The following is a 21,256-nucleotide window of genomic DNA, read 5'->3' on the forward strand; positions in this document are numbered from 1 at the left end:
CAAAGAAGGATTTCTTTATCTCGGTGCTGCCATATTTGTGTTGTTTTTCCTTCCCTTCCATCTAAGAAGAAGAAGAAGCTGAATGCCTCACTTGTGGACTTATTTCATAATCACATTCTTGCATATGCGGTGCTTCTCTTAGTTTCATCTTTTCCTGGTGCATTTGTTAGTTGTTACAAGCTGAAACCTTTGGAGAGCTGGTGATAAGATCCTGTAGTTAATATAAGTGCTTAACATGTAGACTGAATTTCTCTGCTGCCACCCCCCCCGGCCCCCGCCCCCCCCCACCCCTTTATAACCTCTAATCAACCCCAATTCTCTTCCCCCCCCCCAAAAAAAACCAAAAAACTATAACCCCCGGCCCTATCACCCTGCAATTTTTTTTTTTTTTTATTTTTTTCTCTTTTAGTCTTCTGATATGTGCTGATTTTATCTACTCAACTCAGCCTTGTCCAACTAAATGTACTGATTCTATCAAATTGTTCTTTTTCGGGATGTGCTCATATTTCTTCAGATTATTCTTTGTCACTGTTGAGATCTAATTACCTTTTGATTGGCCAGGATGATCAGTTTAGAAATTGAAGATGCTTTGTGCTTATCTGCAATGTGAGCTAACAAGTACTTGGTTTTATACTTATCTCACAGGAAGGAAATGAGTGCATATTATTTAGAGCATGCTAGTGTCAACAATATCCAGAAGCACTTCGAATTTTTTGAGGAGGAAGCTCGGTCCTTGTTATCCTTGGGTCTGGCAATCCCAGCGTATGTCATAGAAACTATCATTACTTGTGTCCCATGTTATCTAGAATTTGTTTTATATCACTTTTTTGCTCAAAAGCTAATGCTTACTCCACAAACTGTTAGGTATGATCAGCTTCTGAAGACATCACATGCTTTTAATGTTTTAGATGCCAGAGGTTTTGTTGGTGTAACTGAACGGGCACGCTATTTTGGTCGGATGCGAAGGTGGGATTATTTTCTTGGTTTCTGAAATGAGTTGGATCAATTTTATAACTGGATAAGTTGATTAGTTCTTGCTTTTACTCTTCTGAAAATACTTGCAGGAATTTTTGCTCATTCATTTATAGCACTTGCTTCTACTTTCAAGGAATACTATTGTGTTGATTTATGAACAAGTGTCTACTGCACTTAGCTGCTTGTGGTGCCTAAAAAGGCCAATGCTACCTGGAGGTCTTGTATTCAAGCCTCCTGGTCATTTGTTCTCTGCCTGTAACCCTAAACCAGACCTCCTGCTAGCTGGTTCTGTTTAAGATCTTGGAAAGTGGCTCCTAGATAAACCTATTCAATCTAGGGCTACATTAGTAAATCTAGGGTGTGGCTTGGTTTGTGAATTAGGGTTTTAGAACAAAACATGATCCTTGGGAAGGGTTTAGAATATGAATTACGAAATTCTTAAATTATACTCACTGTAGTTGTGTCCTTTAATGGTAGCGTCTTGTGAATCCTACTAGAACCTTGTTGTTGGATAGGAATCATGAACTTAGTTGAAGGGGAAGCTCTGATTAGAACCTGCAAGGCTTCACAACATCTGGGAGTCCTCCGGATATTGCACACCAATCTTACCAGTGAACTTCCTGGGCAATTTCTCACTGCAGGGAGTCATTACATATTAACCAACTCACCACATTTTAGATATTACTCACTAAACTGGAAGTCTTGGTCTCCATACTAGGAGATGGAGGCATCAGCATCAGCAGCAGCTTGCAATAGCAATCTCATTGGTCAATTTGTGTACATAATGTACCCTTTTGCAACATTGAACAGAAAGGCCCAAAAGTTAGACTTCTAACTGAAAAGGAAAGGCTAAACCCAATACTTAACCTAATAGGCAGCTAAGCTTACTAGGAATGTAAAATAAACTCAAAATAAAGTTCTAGTTACCTTCTAATAGTTCAGTGATGTGCTGTCACAGTCTAACTTTGTTTTAAATTGGATCACATAAAACCAGTTCAATTGAACTTTATTGATGCAAACCAAGTAGAGGAAGCTATTTTTACACCTGACCTAATTAACCAATTTTTTTGGGCCCATAAAAAATGGTCTTTTACAAAGTAAAGCCATGGGATCAAATGCCCAATATAATCAACCCAAGGGTTATTTCATATTTTCATATAAATTAAGCTCTGTTTTGGTGATGGATCTGCACCGATAGTTTTGGTAAGGAGATGAGTAGAAGGATTAGAGGGATAGACAGGATAGAATTCACCTATTCCTGAGCTGTAATCTTCCAAGTATATTGTTGAATACAGCAGCATAGTTCATAAAGTATGAACCGCTGTATTGATCACATCATGGAGAAGGTCAGAGGTCTTTACATCTATTCTATTTATAGTACTTTTGAGACCTAAACATGCTTGACCAGGGAAACACTATAGTCAATCCTGACCAGTGATGGAAAAGGAAAACAAAATAAGAAAGCAGACTTCATACTCCACTAATTAACCTGATATTGGAATTTCTGAAATAGGCTAGGACTCAGAAACGGTAATGAAATAACAATTAGAAATAGAAAGAGACACTAATATCAGACCCAAAAAGTTGATGATACTTGATATTTCTAATGGGATTAGATATCTGGGACCTGGAATGTAGTCTGGAACTGCAGGCTGTTAATTCAGGAATAATGAAATCTGACTTTTGTTTCTCTTTCCTTTTGTATCATGACTACAACCTAGCTTGTGCATCAATAATACTAGTATCATGGTTTGAGATTGGCTAGATCTTGTGAGATCTCTCTCTCTCTCTCTCTCTCTCTCTCTCTCTCTCTCTCTCTCTCTCTCTCTCTCTATATATATATACCGCCCAATTTTCAAACACATCACATTCACAATCATCATTTTAATGAATTGAATGGTAACATAACATAAATATCAAATTATCTTTTATCTGTGCAAAGTCTCACACACAATTCAAAGAAGATATATGACATTTGAAATAACATGAATTATAATTTATGTCAAATACACAATACATGATAATGTATTCCTCACGTGTCAATAAAAAGAATGATCTTCAAAAGTCCAAGAAATCTTTCATTTGAGACCGATTCATCCTCTCAGAGATTCCTGCGTGCGACACTCTGAGAGCCAAATTAAGGTTTTTTGATTTGATTAGTTGGGAATGGGTATATATAAATGGACAATATTATTGTTCCATTGAAGTCCAAAAACCCCCAAATCAATTGACTTCGAAATGAGTTTGGATAGAAGCTTTTTGGTTGAGCCAGGAAGATCGATTGACCAGCCTTGGTGAGCTTGACTTGCTGCCTCCTGTTTGAGTGTGCTAGTTGGGTTCATTTGATGCTTAGTTCGATTCCCAACCTAATCTTAACTTAGTCTATATGTTTCTAGGGTTTTTGTAGTGTGTTAGCACTTCTATATAAGACATAACTCATATGTTCATAAGACAAAGATAGAATGATTGACCTTCCTTTGGTGTTGTAGATGTGATAAGAGTAGTTGCAAGTGAAAATCCAACTGAAATTCGCAAAAAAAATCCAATGAAAAATTTGAGAGTTTCGGCAAGATATGGCAAGATCTCGAACGAGTTGTGGGAATCTCGCCCTTTATCTTGTCTGGCCCTTCATCTCGTTGTGGGTTCACCCATTATCCTTGGTGCCTATTTACTCATGATTATATACATGGTCAATAGGTGTCTAGAAGCATGGTTAGGTTAACTCCACATGATACTACCATTTCGGCAGGGATATTAGAGTCGAGTGACTCATGATTTTAGTGGTTGGGTCCTATGAGCGTCCAAAAGACGGCTTGAGTATCGTGAGGAGACACAAGCCCACTGTTGTCATGCAGTGGTAGGGTTGCATATGTTAGGGTTGGGCTTATGGGGTGTCCAAAAGACGGCTTGAGTGTTGTGAGGAGACATGAGAGGCATCCACCCCAACATATGTGGATGATCATAGGGTTAAGGATTGGTAGGCCAAAAGACGACTTGAGTACTATGAGGAATAACATTCCTAGGTGGCTAGGTGGGAAGGACACTACACCAAAAGGGCACTGGGCACGAGGAAAGGTATCTGGACCACATGTAGTGTGTTACCCTATGACTTTGCATTGGGATGGATTTATTCCTGACACGTGCTAGTTTTCAAACCAAATGGTGTTGGTGAGAGAGTGGTGACCTATTCCTCAGCCACATTGTGATGTGAGACTAAAATCCACCGAGATGGGCTATTGAGTTGGCCCAAAAAAGACCATATCTCGAGATCTCGCCAACTCAATTGATATATTGCTTTTTTGAAGGAGCGAGATCCCCGGCAAGAGTGAGTTCTTCAACCATGGCTAGTATGCCCAGAAAGAGCACCCATAAAAACTTCATACATGAGTATGCAACTACAAAATAAACATGGAAGAAGTTTCTGAAAAGAAACCTGCAGCCCTTGCCACAAATGAGCACCGATAACTACTAATACAACATTGGAGAGATAGGCAAAGTGTCAAAGCAAAAAACCTTGTAACAATACATTACCTACTCCATAATATGTGTTATCCACACTGCCCAAAAAGCACCAAAAAGGACTTGCAGATACAGATAGATGGAAAGAGGTTTTCTCAATTTGCAACGTTGATGTATTTTATACTTATTTGTATGCATTTTCTATATATATATGTATATGGATTAATGTGCTTCTTTTGATCCCCCCCCCAAAAAAAAGATTAATGTGCTTTAGTTTGTCTCATTTGCAGTTTAGCTCGTCAATGTGCCCAACTTTGGGTAAAGACACGAGAATCACTGGGACACCCACTAGGCATTATTTCTGAACAGAAACATCTTACTTATCCCAAAGAGCTTCTTGAAACAACATTGAAAAAGGTTGCCTTTTCCATCTTGTGGGGCTTGCCTAATTAATTTTTTTAAGTTAATTTTTTTGCCCGTTGTAGCTGCTTTATAAATTCCTGGAAAGTCACTTATTGACTGTTATTTTTGTTGATCTCATGTGTAGTTGATTTTTAAGTCTGACATTTTTCACTAATTAACCTCCAAGTTGTCATTCATTAATGTCTGAATATGGACTCACTCAGTCACCAACAACTCAACAAGGTCTTTTCCATATAGCAAGTGATATATATATTTTTTTATTGAAACCTGTATCATGAAGTCCTAACTTAGGATATGATCAGTGTTAATTTCAGAACAAAGGCATGTTTGAACAATAAAGTAGCATTAGGAATTCTTTTTCACGAAATTTCAGGATGCAATACGTTTTAATTTTAAGAGTGAGCTAGTAGTAGTCTGAGTAGAAGGTGATGTTGCCTTTTTTTTTTTTTTTTTTTTTTTGGGGGTGGGGTGGTTCTTGCAAGAATAGCTTATATTTGTTGCTGTATGAGAAACATGTACTAGTATGGTCAGACAGGATAACTTCTTTAAAACAAATATTTGGCTAGAAAAGTTGCTGAACCTTGGCATGTTGGTCGATTTATAAGGCCTGTTAGGCATCTTTCTTCTCAGCCGAATATTTTTTTCTGGATGGATTGCAAGAAGTGCCAAATGTAATGGCTATGAATTGGCAATCCAAGAGGTTGTAGTGTTGTACAACCAGAACTATTGTTTGAAGAATTTTTTAATGCATTGTACTATCTGTTAGAAATATTATGATTTTGTAATAAATTCTCTCTTTAAGATAGGTTCCTTCTGGCAGGATTGTATTATATTCTGTTTTAATTTAAACAAAATATTTATTATCCAAAAAATAAGAAAAAGAACCGGCGGAGAAATTGAAACAGGGCTTTCACGAAAATAAACTATAGGATACATATAAGTGAAAATATGACCCATCTAAGATTTAAGATGACCAATTATTCTCAAAGCTGGGTCTACTAACCCAACGAACAATCTTCGATAATGGATCCTTTGATCGGGTGACATTAGTAGGGGACATCTTCTTTTTCTTCCTGTGATTCCTTTTGCCTAGATATTGAGAATTTTAGCATGCATATGGCTGAGTTGTTTTTCAAAGAGCCTACTACTATGGTTTCTCCAGTCCCCACAATCCTATGAGGCAGCTTAGGGAGGCAAATCCATAAATTGGAGCCCATCCGTAGGAAAATATGGGTTAGAGAGAGTTTTCCTAACTCGACAAGCTTGGATAGTAGTTCCAGAGAGAAGTAGCTGTTGTAAACCTTAACAATGTGTTTCTGGCAGTCTCTTCTTTGCAATGATTGTGACATATAGGTTGTCAACTCAATTCTAATGCTTGAAATTTGGCAAAATCAGAAAATACCTTTATCCTGGATTTCCATATCTGACACTAGTGCTGACATCAGAGATGATCTTCCTTTCATTCTAGATAGTGTAGATCTGGATTGGCAACATACCCTGATCATTTCGGGAACATTCTGGTAGTACATTCTGGGGAAATTGCCAAACCAGCTGGACTTAGAATTCTCAAATAGCAAGATTATTAGCCATTTGCAAGTTTTATTTTAGTTTTAATTTGTATGTGTGTGGCAGGTGCAGGGTGATAGTAGGGTGTTTGTTCTTGAAATTGGTACAGAAGAATTGCCACCTCAAGATGTAGTTGATGCTAGCCAACAGGTAATCTTTTATTTTCCTTGAAGCATCTGATTTTTATAGAAAGTCATAAGTGTACTATAAATATTCAGTCAAGGGAATACACATTCCAAACATGGAAACTGAAAAGATTAGATAAAATCATAAAAGAAAAGAGAAAGTCATTAATTAGATGACTCAGAACTCTGATGATAATCTAAAGAGAACACCCCATCATCCAACATGAAAACCTCGATACCATGGCACCCTTGAAACTCTCACTGGTGACCTACGTTAAGCAGCTTAATGAGATGCTCATCCATGCCTATGTTTTCCTTCTTTCCCTCATTCTCTGTGTAACCTCCACTTTCCTTTGCCTGCATAGGAATAAATTTGCCAAATGTTTACTGCTGATACTTTTATTCCAGTCTGGCTGTAGAGAGAGCTGGCATCTTTGAAATCTGTTGATCATTAATTTCCATAGCTTTTATTGCTGTTGCACTCTTTTTCTTCTTGTTTCTTTTAAGGTTACATATCTGAGTAAATTTTTCCGTCAGTCTATCATGAGACACAAACTTGAATCTTTATGATCCAGTCCATGCTGCCCTTGAAATTCTATTAAATGCATGCTATTTCTTTTTGTTTTTATTTTTTAGGGGGTGGGATTGATGCTATGAAGCATTTCAGTCAATTTATCTACTAAATTAAGGGCAGAACCTCTGACTACAATCATATGAGAATGCCTTTTTGGTTGCTGCAGATTAAAGGCTTAATCATGGAGTTACTAGAAAAGCAAAGGCTGAAGCATGATGAAGTATTTGCATGTGGTACACCACGCAGACTTGTGGTATCTGTTTTAATGGATTAAAACTTATTTCTTTTGCCTGTACTCATTGCATTTTGTATTTTTGAGACAGTACTTGGATTTGGGGATTTAGGTAGTACATTGGTTAGTGCTTATGATGGTATTACACATTTGCAGGTTATTGTTGACAGGCTTTGTTCTAAACAGTTGGAGAGTGAAATTGAGGTTCGGGGACCTCCAGTTGCCAAGGCATTTGATGATCGAGGGAATCCTACCAAGGTCTTGTCTTATCCTCTTGTAGTTCTTCATCATGATATTACGAATTTTTCCTTGTTAAATAAAACTTTGTTTTTCTATTGATTAGTATCATAGTCAAAACTTCGACTGAGAAGACCAAATTTCTGTTGAAATCTTGGTTTTTATGAAATCCTAGGGATGCAACTTTATTCCCAGGTTTCAACCTGTCCGGGTAGAAAATTTGGCTGAGATGGGTTGAAACCTTCTGTGAAACCCGATTCAAAAGTCCCAGATCTCAATTGAAATTTGCGAAATCTTGTAGAACTTGCAGGTGCTGCTGGTCAGATTTCAGGGATTCCTGCCTTCCCCCATTTTTTTTGCCATTTTTGCCTCTGTTAACTTCTTTTTCCCTAAAAAATCATCACTTCTTTGTCTTCCTTCACCTTATTTGCTGCTTATCCATGGTTATAGTCCATATGGAGTATATGGTGGAGTTGCTGGATATGGAGTACTCTGAAACTTTAGGCACTCAACTTGGAACTTAAGCCTGGGAGTTTCTTTTTGGTTTGTGTTTGTAATTTTGTATCAAAACTTTAATGTATGCAATAGGGTTTGTTCAGTTTTATGAAGTTCGTATTTCTGGGAACCTATCATGTATACTGACACCTTCAATGATAACTCTTCATTGGTTTTTTTAGCAAAATACATGTGCCCTTGTGTTCTTTATGCTTTAAATAGGTAGGATGCAAGAAATCAGACGAAAAAAAAAAAAAAAAACCTGTAAAACCCCCTGAAACCTGGTCTCGGAACTACCTAGGAGAAGTCCTAGGTTTTGGCCGAGATATCTGAAATTTCGGTACAATCTTGGTTTTGAGGTGGGTCGAAACCGGCCTCGAAACCGATATTTTAAACATCGATTGGTAGTACAATTACAAATGGAATAATATATAGAAGATACCAGGGGAATTGCTTCTTCCAAGGAATGACATAGATCTAATTGACTATCCCTGCAATCCTGGTGCAAAAAAACCAAGAACTAATAGGTAGTCCATGCGTAGCGGGCTCAGCTTCTTCCCACCCCCTCTAAGTTGAAATGCATTTGAGAACTGGTTCAGGCGACTGACTCCAAAGCTTATTGGCCACTCATCAAGGCTATGTAAGGCAGGGAAAGCTGTGTACTTGTTCCTGAGGTTGCCTTTTTTGTTTTTGTTGGGGGGGGGGGGTAGGTAAGTTTTATATTAGAGAGAGGAAAAGTACAGGGTATGCAGCCCCTTGAACCTCCTAGAAAGGGGGTGGAGACTCCAAAGTGAGTGAGCATTACCCAAGTAAACCTTGTAAGCATATAAGAATCTGTGTTCTTTTGAATCATCTTATGAACTCACTGACTCCTCTGGAGTCCACAATAGCTGCCCATTATCCTTTCTAACCTCTGCCATGTAATCTGCAGGCTGATTCAGGTCTCTCTGCGCATGCCTGAATTCCCATTTATGTAACAAATTTGCTTTTTTGGGGATCTTTCCTTTATGCCTTGAACTCTTAGGTTTTTTAATCTTCCCATTAATGATATCATGTTGTAATGTGAAGAATTGCTCAGAAGTATTTGATTCATAAACCCTAACAGGGTATTTATAGTTACAATCTAGTTAAGTCCCACACTAAGTAGGAAAAGGAAATACAAAACTAATAGAGATAAAAAACTAACTCTAGACTCATTAGGAAACAAAATCGTATCTAATTAGAAAACCTCAATCGATGCTTTCAACACTCCCCCTCAAGTTTGAGCATAGATATTTATCATGCCTAACAGCTCATAATGTAATTGAATACCTTTGTGCTCAAGCTCTTTGTGAGCACATAACCCGTTGCTTGTTTGAAGTAACAAGGTAATGTGGATCAACCCAGCCTTAACCTTCTCTTTGATGAAATGTCTGTCAATCTCCACATGCTTAGTCCTGTCATGCTTTACTGGGTTGTGAACTATGCTGATCGTTGACTTACTATCTGAGTATAACTGTATAGGAACCTCTAAATCTGTCCCAACCTCCTGAAGCAGCCCTTTAAGCCATAGTACCTCATAAATGCCTTGAGCAATCGCCCTAAACTCAGCCTCGGCACTGGACCGAGCAACCACAGCCTGTTTCTTGCTTCTCCAAGTCACAAGGTTACCTCCCACATACACATAATACCCAGAGGTAGACCTCCTATCATTTGGACATCCTGTCCAGTCTGCATCTTTATATGCCTTAATCTTCAAATGTCCATAAGCTGAAATTAAAATCCCTTTTCCTGGGGTGGCCTTCAAGTATCTCAAGATCCGATATACTGCATCCAAGTGTGAGTGTTAGGACCCCCTGATTTTCGATCTTAACTCTTCCAACCTCAAGGATAAACACAACATCTATTGATATCTACAGACTGAAGGCTATGAACTCAGAACAATATATTCAGCAGAATGATTCAGAACAGCATAATAGTAGAATGATATTCAAGTAATAGTCGATTCCATTAACATTCCTGTAGGGATATTGCTGAATAAAAACAGACTGAGTATACTACTGATAAAAACTACTGAAATTAAACAAACTAAATTGAAACACAGATAAACCAGAAGCAACACCATGGCTAGGCCATTCCCAGAGGTCTTCCCTCTACCCCGCAAGCTCTCCTTGCTACTTCTATTTTCTCCCCCCCTAAACTCCCCTCCCACTTTCCCTTACATAGCCCCTTCCATTCTAACCAACTCTGTTGCATAACAAACTCCTACACGTTCACTCAATCCACTCTTGCCACCTGTCTGTCTCTTCTGGTCCTCTGTTCACAGCAGGGTGTTTGTTGCTGTCCATTGGGAGGCTGCCATTTGTATTCTCTATATTTAGATCCCCTGTAACAGCAGTAGGTAATGTTGCATACTCCCTCCTATCGCTTCTCTTGTATACTTTGGATATTAGGGGCTTATCAGTGAGGAGTAGGGCTCATGCATATATTGGCTAATAAGACTAACTGCAAATGTGATGTCAGGTCTAGTGTAAGATAGATAAATCAACTTTCCTACTAATTTTTGATACCTTATTTTGTCAACTGGTTCTCCTTCCTTTGCCTTCAAGTGTAGGTTAGGCTCAATAGGAGTATTAGCAGGCTTACATCCTAGCATCCCAGTTTCTTTAAGAAGATCCAATGTATACTTCATATGGGATAGAGATACACCGCTAGTAGAATATGCCAACTCTAAACCCAGGAAATATCTGAGTTTTCCCATATCTTTGATCTCAAAATTCGGTTCCCAAAAAAGTCTTCAATGCTGAAATCTCATCCTCACTACTGCCTGTGATCACATATCATCCACTTATACTAAAGTAGTGTAGTGTGGGAACCACCTCTTTTAATAAACAAAATGTGGTCTGCATTGCTTTGCTTATAGCTATTAGATATCATTGCCTTTGGAACCCTGCAAACCACGCTCTTGGAGATTACTTCAACCCATATAAAACCCTCTTTAATTTGCACACTTTCCTATGAGTCTCAGTAGTAGAACACTCATGTGGTACTTCCATATATACCTCCTCTGGGAGTTCTCCATGCAAAAAGGCATTCTTCACATCTAACTGTTGTAAACTCCACCCTTTATTAATTGCACATGAAATAATAGTACGAACTGTGTTCATCTTGGCAACATGGGCACATGTCTCCTGGTAGTCAACGCCATAAGTCTGAGTGAAACCTTTGGCCACCAATCTTGCCTTGAATTTTTCAATAGTCCCATCTGCCTTGTGCTTGATCACAAACACCCATTTGCACTCAACAGTTTGCTTTCCTGTGTGCAAAGTCACAAAGTCCCACTCCAGAGTTTGCATTTGCTCATCTATAGCTTCCTTCAGGTTTGATTGAGATAATGCCTCCTGCCAAGTGTTAGGAACAGAAGTAGAGGACGAAGAGGAAATAAAACTTTGAAATTCTGGGGATAGGGACTAATATGAAACATAATTTGAAATAGGATATTTGGTGCAAGTTCGAGGCTACTTTCTTAATGCAATTGGTAAGTCCAAAGTAGGATCAGAAGAAGGGTCAAAGATAGACTCACCTAGAGGAACATATTGTTCAGGTCCAGGAACCAAAGCTTTTAATTGGCTTGGTTCAAAAGGGGTCACTCGTTGCTTTCTTTGATAGGTCTTTAAAGGTCTAGTCTCCCTCTGTATATCATCCACTAGCTGTTCCTGTTCGGTCACTCCATCATCCAATGGAGGATCATCTACAAGAATCTCAGGAGAAATATCAAAAGGAGGAATTAACATTGGAACCTCTTTGAAAGGAGGAATCAACACTGGAACCTCTTCACTAAAACTCTCCCCCTAAAGAGGTGTAGGGGAAAAATAAGGAATCTGTTCTTGGAACATAACATCCATAGAGACGAATAAATGACGAGAACTAGGATGATAACACTTATACCCCTTTTGTGTAGGAGGACAACCCAAGAGAATGCACTTTAACCCATGAGGATTCAACATTCCATGAACATGGTGGTTCCGGACTAAGGCAACACATCCAAAAACCTTAGGTGGCACTGAAAAGGCTATTGTTCCTAAAAGAATCTCAAGGGGACAACGTTGGTCTAAGACTCGGGAAGGCATTCGGTTAATTAGATATGCTGCAGTAAGGACGGCGTCACCTTATAACTGAGGAGGCACATGCATAGTAAACATGAGGGAATGTGCTACCTGAAGTAGATGTCTATTCTTGTGTTCGGCAACCCCGTTTTGATGTGGAGTGTCGACGCAACTAGTCTGGTGAATGATGCCATGGTTTGCTAAGTAGGAAGGGAATGCTCCACCCAAGTACTTAGTTCCTTTATTCGTATGAATGATTCTGACTGTTGCCCCAAACAAAGTCCTAATCATATTATGAAAATTTTGAAAACACGAGAAAACGTCACTTTTTTGGTGAAGTTAGTAAACCCATGTGGTCCTAATGCAACAGTCAATAAAGGTAACATACCATCTATGACCAGATAAAGACAGTCCGAAAAGGACCCCACACATTAGAGTGAATGAAAATGGATTTTACTACGATAATTTGAAATAGGGTAAGCATGCCTAGTCTGTTTGGCCAAAATACATGCCTCACAATAAAAATCATTCAAATTACATGTTTTAATTAGATTAAGAAATAACTTGGACAAAATAGGTAAAGGAATGTGGCCAAAAACACGATGCTACTGCAATAAGGTAAAAAGTGCAGGAGAGGTGGAACTAGAGACTGTAGAAAGAGCTGATGGGGATCCATCCATCAAGTAGAGCCCCCATTCTATTACCATTGCCAATTGTAAGCCCCATTTCTAGGTCTTGAAACACACAATGAGAAGGAAAAAAAGTTATTTTGTAGTTCATATTACGAATAAGGCTACTAATAGATAAAAGATTAGCCGAAAACTTAGGAACATACAAGACATTATATAAGGTAAGAGAAGGCGAACAGATAATAGATCCTTTCCTTATAGATAGGGTAGTGAGATCCATCAGCCGTTCGAACATCCTGAGCAAAAGGAAAGTACGAAAAAAAGTAGATGAGCTTGTCATATGGTCAGTTGCTTCAGAGTCGATCATCCAGGAGGGAAAAATCAAATTGACATTGTGACAACCAAAAATACTGTTGAAGTATATACACTTGGGCTATTTACTGTTCACGACACTATTCACGTGAATAGTAAAAAATCTGTTTTTACTATTCACGGTACTGTTCACGTGAACAGTAAAATCTGTGTTACTGTTCACGTGAACAGTATTATGCTATTGTTTTTATTATATTTTCTATTTCTAATGTGGGAGTCTTGCTACATAAGTTTTGGGAGTTTTTTAGAAAGTATAGTTTTTATTTTGGTGGTAGTTTCTATTTTCAGAACTTTCTATTTTAGGAGTTAGGAAGTTACTAAAGCTGTAATATTTTGTTTCCTTTTTTCTAGAGGACAATTACTTGTCTCTCAAGTTGTATTAGATTCATTAGAAGCTATAAATAAAAGTGTTCTGTGATTCTAGACTCTTAAGCTAAGAATCACACGTCTTTTCTACTGGTTCTTCATCTCTCTTCTCTTCTTCTTCTTCTCTCTTTTCTTTGTTCAAGTTCAGCTGCTGTTTTGATTATTTAATGTTTGAATTCTAACATGGCATCAGAGCAAGTTTAATCAACCTAGGGACTGTTTTCTCTCTCTTGGCTGCCCAGTTTTTTTTTCTTCCTTTTTCTTATCTAGGCTAGCCCCAACCTTCGCTGCAGTAATTGTGAATGGCTGTTCTTCTTTGACTTTTGAAGCACCAAGTATCTATGTATTAATACTACAAAAAGGCCCCAAGCTTTCTGAGGATATGTCTACCCATTTGATTCAACTGAGGCTGCTACTACCGCTCCCTTTTTTTTGTGCAAATCTGAAGTTTAATCTGCACTATACTGATGTCTTGGGATTCCTCTTGATTCTTGCGAAGATATGCCCATAATTTGGATTGCAAGACATAAGTATTGTCTTCCATTGTTTGCGCTATAAGTTCTGCTACAAGTCGTATACTAGTACCCCTGTTTCATTGAATTTCTTTGTTCTAAAAAATTATGCTGCTACCGTCTTGCTTTACTACTACTTCTGTTGTTTATTTCAGAATCAAGTTTAGACTTCTTTTTATCTAATACTTCTACAAAGACCTAGAGGACTACTTTTCCGTCATATCAAGATCTGTTAGAGTTTCAAATCTAGCACAAGTTTGTTGCTATGGTCCGAGATCTGATATTATCTACTACTGCAACAACTGTTATTGCACTTCTTTTGAGTGGATTGCTGCAGCGACTACTGCAATTTTGAGATTCCTAGCTGGTTCAGTAATTTTCTCCTGATCTAATTTGCTCCTACCCTATTTGAGGGTTAGTGGTGGTCCAGAATTTGTTTTCTTCTCCTGGTGAACAAGACTTTGTCCTATGAGATGATTTACTGCTGCTTGATCAGCTTTATTGATAAATAATACACTGCTTTTGTGGTGTTACTTTTCCTTTTTGGGTTTCTTTTGTGCTCATACTTTAAGATGCTTGTCACTGGTCATCATTAATTGTCACGTGTAATGCTACACGTGAGGGGGAGAATGGTACCTTATTTTATATCTACTCAAGATGGGCTGATGGATATTATTTGTGAAGATGTTTGTCCTCAATTTATGGCATTCTACAACAATATCATTACATATATTTACCTATATTGTCTTTTGCCTTGCCTGTTTGGTCCGCAGTAACCCATATTGTCTTTTACCTTACCTACTTGATCCGCAGTAACCATACTGTATTTTACCTACCTACTTGGTCCGTAGTAACCCATATTACCTTACCTACTTGGTCCGCAGTAACCCATACTGTCTTTTACCTTACCTACTTGGTTTGCAGTAACCTATATTGTCTTTTACTTTACCTTACTTGGTTCACAGTAACTCATAGTGTCCTTTACCTACCTACTTGGTTAGTAGTATCTCATACTACCTTACCAACTTGGTCCACAATAATCAATATTGTCTTTTACCTATCCATACTTTACCTGTTATTTGCCTTCTTGTGAAGCATTTATATGGACATTGGAGTTGCAATATTGAAGATTTAGCGTGGCTATTTCTCCCTACCACCAGCATTACGTGGATAATGCTTTTTGCCTACCTACTACTTGCGTTCTTGTGAAGCATTTATATGGACTTTGGAGTTCTAGTGTGGATATTTCTCCCTACTAACGGCATTATATGGATAGTGTCTTTGATCCTGCTATACTTATGGACTTTGTTCATCTTCAACATCGTCGATTGTTCTCAATATTGGATGGTTCTATTGACATGAAGAATTAAAGTTTTTTTTTTTTAAAAGTTGGTGTTGAGTATCTCCTGGTTGAAGTTTTCTCAGTGTTTATCGACATCTGCCATTGCTACACGATTCAAGATTGGTGCTACTTTTCAAGTTTATTCTTATTGTGCAAGCTGAAGTTTTCTTTGTGTACACTCCAGCTTGAGGGGGAGTGTTGAAGTATATACACTTGGGCTATTTACTGTTCACGACACTATTCACGTGAATAGTAAAAAATCTGTTTTTATTGTTCACGGTACTGTTCACGTGAACAGTAAAATATGTGTTACTGTTCACGTGAACAGTATTATGCTATTGTTTTTATTATATTTTCTATTTCTAATGTGGGAGTCTTGCTACATAAGTTTTGGGAGTTTTTTAGAAAGTATAGTTTTTATTTTGGTGGTAGTTTCTATTTTCAGAACTTTCTATTTTAGGAGTTAGGAAGTTACTAAAGCTGTAATATTTTGTTTCCTTTTTCTAGAGGACAATTACTTGTCTCTCAAGTTGTATTAGATTCATTAGAAGCTATAAATAAAAGTGTTCTGTGATTCTAGACTCTTAAGCTAAGAATCACACGTCTTTTCTACTGGTTCTTCATCTCTCTTCTCTTCTTCTTCTTCTCTCTTTTCTTTGTTCAAGTTCAGCTGCTGTTTTGATTATTTAATGTTTGTTTTCTAACAAATACCTATAGGGATACTCACACTGGAGTTGGTACTAGAGAAGATGAGTCAAGTCTGGACATCAATTGGCGAAGGTGCTGGAGCTCATGAGGAAAGAGGTGTTGGAGTACTCAGGGTGTTAGAATTGGCTTGATTTGCAGATGTTTGATTGCAGCCCTTGGTTCCATTCCTACCTCCTCCACGGGAATTTGTTGGACGTTCATGCAACTTCCAATGCTTGTCCTTTGTATAACACTCTTTTCCACAATACTCGCACTTTACTGGAGGGCGAAAATCACCAGAACTAGATTTATTATTGCCATAACCAACCACTAATGCAGATCTATCAGATGTCTGAGTGTGTACCATAGCTGTCCTTCGAATGTCCTCTGTATCTACCATGGCATAGGCTTGATCCAAAGAAGGGAAAGGCTCTCTAGAAAGGATCTCTGTGCGAATTTGATCAAATTCTATATTCAATTCTGCCAAAAAATATTCTCTCTCTGTTTATCTTCCCATTATTGATAGGCAATAACATCTTTAGCATTCTTTAATGTAAACTTCCCATAGAAATCTAAAGTCTGGTAATTTTCAGAAAAATGTTACAGTACTGAGAAAGAGTAAGGTCCTTCTACTGTAACTGATTGATTTTCCGTCTAATTTCAAAGCACTGTGCATCATTGCCTACTCTGGAATATGTATCTTTAGCAACTTTCCAAATAGTTGCCGCATTAGGAAGGAGGAGATAATTCTCTGCTATGCTTGATTCAATGGAGTTGAGGAGAAAACCCATGACCAAGCATTTATCTGTATACCACTTAGAAAGTTGCAGACTAGGTGTGGAAGGTTTGGTAGAAGTCCCTTCAAGATGGCTAGTAAGACTACGAGCACCAACAGCAAGGGAAACTGAACAAGACCATCTAAGATGATTTGCCCCATTAAGTTTCACAATGGTCATCTGAAGCGGAGAAAACTCACGATCCCTTTGAATGAAAGACATGGGAGACTCTTTAGATGTACCAGACAAGGGAGATATGGGATCAACCATCGTAAGAAAAAATTACTCAAACTTACAAATAGCTCCCTGGAACTATTTGAATCTACAATCAGACCCATGAAAGTTTTCAAATTTACGAACAAGTCCTTGAACTTTTTTGAGTTACAAAAAAGTCCCTAAAATTATTCGAATTTGCAAAACAGCCCCCGAACTATTTGAAATTACAAAACGGCCCCCGAACTATTTGAATTTACCGAAAAGGCCCCCAGAACTATTTAAATTTACGAAACAGCCCCCTGTGAATTAAAGGAAATCTGCCATGATTCAGGTGCAGACCAGGGTGCAGCAGGTTCTAGAGGGTCTGGAAGAGCAGCAGGTGCAGACCAGATGGTTTACACGGTCATCCTAACAACTGCCGCAACCCTTGATGTGGAGTTGTTTCCTGATTTGCGTGTGGAAGAAACCCAAATATGTTCCAGCCAAAACTATGAAAGCAAGTCCCAAATACAGCAAACAACGCTGCAAGGAAATAGCGTAGGTAATCAAGTTGAAAAGAGCAGCGACAGTGAGGGAAATCAAGAGAAAGAAAGTTAGCAACGCCACTAGTTAACAGCGAAGGTAATCAAGTTGAAAAGAGCATTGACATCGGCAGTGAGGGAAATCAAGAGGAAGAAAGTTTCTTTAGTTCCCTCTTTCTTCCCTAATCGAAATTAGGCTTTTGATACCATGTTGTAATGTGAAGAATTGCTCAGAAGTATTTGATTCATAAACCCCGATAGGGGATTTATAGTTACAATCTAGTTAAGTTCCACACTAAGTAGGAAAAGGAAATACAAAACAAATAGAAATAAAAAACTAACTCTAGACTCATTAGGAAACAGAATCTTATTTTGATTAGAAAATCTCAGTCCATGCTTTCAACATATCTATAGTTAGCTGTGGATCGGCATGAGTGGGGATTTTCATAAAGCCTATCTGAATGTATAATATTAGCCCTTCGGGGAGTGCTTGTTCTTCCATTGCTAGAACTGATAATACAGCATCTTTCCCTGCATAAACTAGTAAGCTTTTACTATTGGCATCCTTTATTGCCATTCCATAGGCTGCTTGCATAGTTGCGTCTACTAAATCTCCATCAAAATGCAAAGCCACCACATGAGCAGGCTTTAGGAACATTGCAACTCTAGGCAATACGGATACCCAAAATTTCAGCTATATATTCTGTTTTTGCTTTCTGTTCTCCTTTAATAGTGGAGATAGTAATAAAAGTGGAGTAGGTATGACAGTGGATAAAGATTTAAATAACGATGTGGTGGCTGTTAAAAGATTAGGTGATAAGATTATCGCTATCAAACTTGTAATTTTGGGTGTTAATGCAAGGAATTCGTCAAGGAGAAAAGATTATAATAAAGGGTGATTTAAATGGTTATATTGGAGAAGATCAAAGATGCTATGAGTGTACATGGAGGATATGGTTTTATAGAGAGGAATTAGGAAGGGATCTCAATTTTAGATTTTGCTATTGTTTTTGATCTATCTTTGGTTAATACTTATTTCAAAAAGAGAGAAGAACATTTGATTCCCTTCAAAAGTGGACATCATAAAAGAAAAATTTATTTCTTTCTAACTAGAAGGTCTGATAGATTGTTATGCAAGGATTGCAAGGTGATACTAGGGGAAAGTTGAACCACACAACATACAGGTTGTGGATATGTGTTTAACTTGACAAACTTAGAAAATGCGCAAGTTAACTATCCTAAGATAAGATGGTGAACTTAAAAGGAGAATGCATGAAATCCTTCACTAATGAAGTAGTGAAACAAGGGAAGTGAGATTTTAAGGGGGACACTAATGCAATGTGGAATGATATGGCTACGTGTATTAGGGAGGTGACTAAAGATGTCATAGGTGAATCAAAAGTAAAGCTCCATTCCTATAGAGAGTTGGCGGTTGGATGGTAAGGTTCAAGCAACCATTAAGAATAAGAAAGCTAGTTTTAAGACATGGCAAAGGATTAAGGATGTAGAAGATTTACGAAGGTATAAGTTGGCTAGAAATGAAGCTAAGAAATTTTTGGGAAAAGCAGGAGAATTTTTTTTTGAAGTTTTATACAATTAGCTGGGCACAAAAGAAGGGGAAAAGAAAAAACAAATCTATTTATAAGATGGCTAAAATAAGGGATAGGAAGAGTAGAGATCTAGACCATGTTAGATGTATTAAAAGTGAAGTTGCTGAAGTACTAGTATGTAATGAGGACAACAAGAAGAGATGGGAAATCTATTTCTTTAGCTTTCTAAATGAGCATGCTTCAGGTACCTGTGATTCAAACAATTACACCTTTCACCATGGCACCAATTTTCAAACATTTATACAGAGAATTTCGATGTCCGAAGTAAAAGAAGCTCTAAGTAGGATGAAAGTAGTCAAAGGTACTAGGTCCCAATGAAATCCCAATAGAAGTATGGAAGAACGTAGGAACCTTTAGCTTGGCTAACTAAGTTTTTAGTAAGATTACAAGCATAAGGAAAATGCTAGATAAATGGTCCCAATTTATAAAAATAGATGAGATTCTTAAAGCTCTAATAATTATGGAGGCATCAAATTGATGAGTCATTCTATAAAGTTATGGGAGAGAGTAGTTCAAACCCGTTTGGCACAAATAACCACAATTACAGAGAACCAATTTGGCTTTATGCCAGGAAGATCTACAATGAAAGCTATTTACATTATAAGGAGACTTATGGAAAGGTATAGAGAGTGTAAGAAATATACTCATATGGTTTTTATTGACCTAGAAAAAGCTTATGATAAGAGTCCCTAAAGCGTTAATTTGGAAAGTACTAGGAAAGAAATGGTCCAAGTAAATACGTGGACATATTTAAGGATTTGTTTGATGGTTCAATGACAACTTTAAGAATAGTGGGGGGACAAAGTAGTTAATTCCCAATTACAGTTGGCTACATCAAGGATCAGTTTTAAGCCCACATTTATTTGCACATATAATTGATGAATTAACTAAAGACATTCAAGATGAGTTTCCTTGGTGTATGTTTTTTGTTGATGATATTGTGTTGATAGATGAGACACACGTAGGGATTAATACCAAGTTAGTTTGTAATTTCAGTCATGATCAGGAGAACGAAGAGGTGGTGAATCTTGATTAATAGGAGATTTCACAAAGCAATTGTTGCGGGTACCTTGGTTCAATCATAAATAAAAAAAATAATGATATAGAGGACAATGTTTCCCAAAGAATTAAAATAGGGTGGATGAAGTGGGGAGGTTGTTTGGGGTCTTGTGTGATTAATGTACCCCCGTAAAGCTTGAAGAAAAATTCTATAGAACTGTTGTTTGACCAGCTATGATGTATGGTTCAGAGTGTTGGGTTGTTAAAAAACATCTTTTAGATAAACTTAGTGTAGAAAAATTGATGATGCTAAGATAGATAAGTGATAGAACTAGGAAGGAGAAGATAAGGAATGTTCATATTTGAGCTAGTGCTGTGAACACAAAGACCCCTCCTAATCAGATCATCAGGTGAGGCCCTCAAGAGGGATAAAAAAGCCTCTAAAATCTGGCCAAAACCCCTTAGAGGGGTAATTTAGCATTTTTTGCCTTTCTTGAGAGTTGGATTGACCTCCAATTTTGAGTCTGCGATTTAAGTCTTTTCAATTCCTAGTTTGAGTTAAATTGGGATTGGTTGGAGAAGGTTTACTTTTGAGTCAAGTCATGTTTGAAAGAGTCCAGTTGAGTTAGGATAGGACTCCTAACTTATTTAGTTAATAATTAAAAAATAAAATTATAAGTACAATTAGTTTGTAAAGCAATTCTTATCTGATAAGGAAATCCTAAGTTGAGTCAGAGTATGCTTTCAGGCTATAAATAGCCTTTCATTGTAACTTATTTTTCAGATTTGATGAATTGAATATTTGAGTGTCTAATTGCCTGAGTGTGGTAGGGTTCCTAAGAGGGGGGCCCTTGCCTTTGAGACTGTTCTTCATTGATTTCCAGCATTCAAGCAAGTATTCCAGCAAGTTTTGAAGCATCAAACAGGCAACTACAGAAGCTTTCTTCAAGTTCCAGCCACTTCAAAGTAAGTTCCAACCCATCCCCTATGTTCCCTTGTTCCCTCACCCTTCCCCTCTTAGCCACACAACTCCACAGCCCCTTCACCTCTGGTCA

General features: G+C 37.8%; 1 protein-coding gene across 4 annotated transcripts in view; it reads left to right on the forward strand.

Moving 5' to 3' along the window:
- The window catches only part of EDD1 (glycine-tRNA ligase), a 122,117-nt gene that overhangs the window by 18,849 nt on the left and 82,012 nt on the right, over positions 1–21,256 (forward strand). For 3 of the 4 annotated variants that reach the window (XR_016173554.1, XM_089156475.1, XM_089156477.1), the window contains 6 exons: positions 646–762; positions 865–966; positions 4,725–4,851; positions 6,490–6,573; positions 7,289–7,375; positions 7,511–7,612. Coding sequence is in view for 3 of the 4 variants with exons in the window: in XM_089156475.1 (XP_089012601.1) it covers positions 646–762; positions 865–966; positions 4,725–4,851; positions 6,490–6,573; positions 7,289–7,375; positions 7,511–7,612 (619 nt within the window). In the remaining variant the exon portion in view is untranslated. The remainder of the gene's footprint in view (positions 1–645; positions 763–864; positions 967–4,724; positions 4,852–6,489; positions 6,574–7,288; positions 7,376–7,510; positions 7,613–21,256) is intronic. The other variant, XM_089156476.1, reaches the window with a different exon arrangement.

Source organism: Hakea prostrata, chromosome 5 (genome assembly GCF_041222555.1).
Source record: "Hakea prostrata isolate BN-2017 chromosome 5, UWA_Hpros_2, whole genome shotgun sequence".
In the NCBI taxonomy this organism is placed as follows: domain Eukaryota; kingdom Viridiplantae; phylum Streptophyta; class Magnoliopsida; order Proteales; family Proteaceae; genus Hakea; species Hakea prostrata.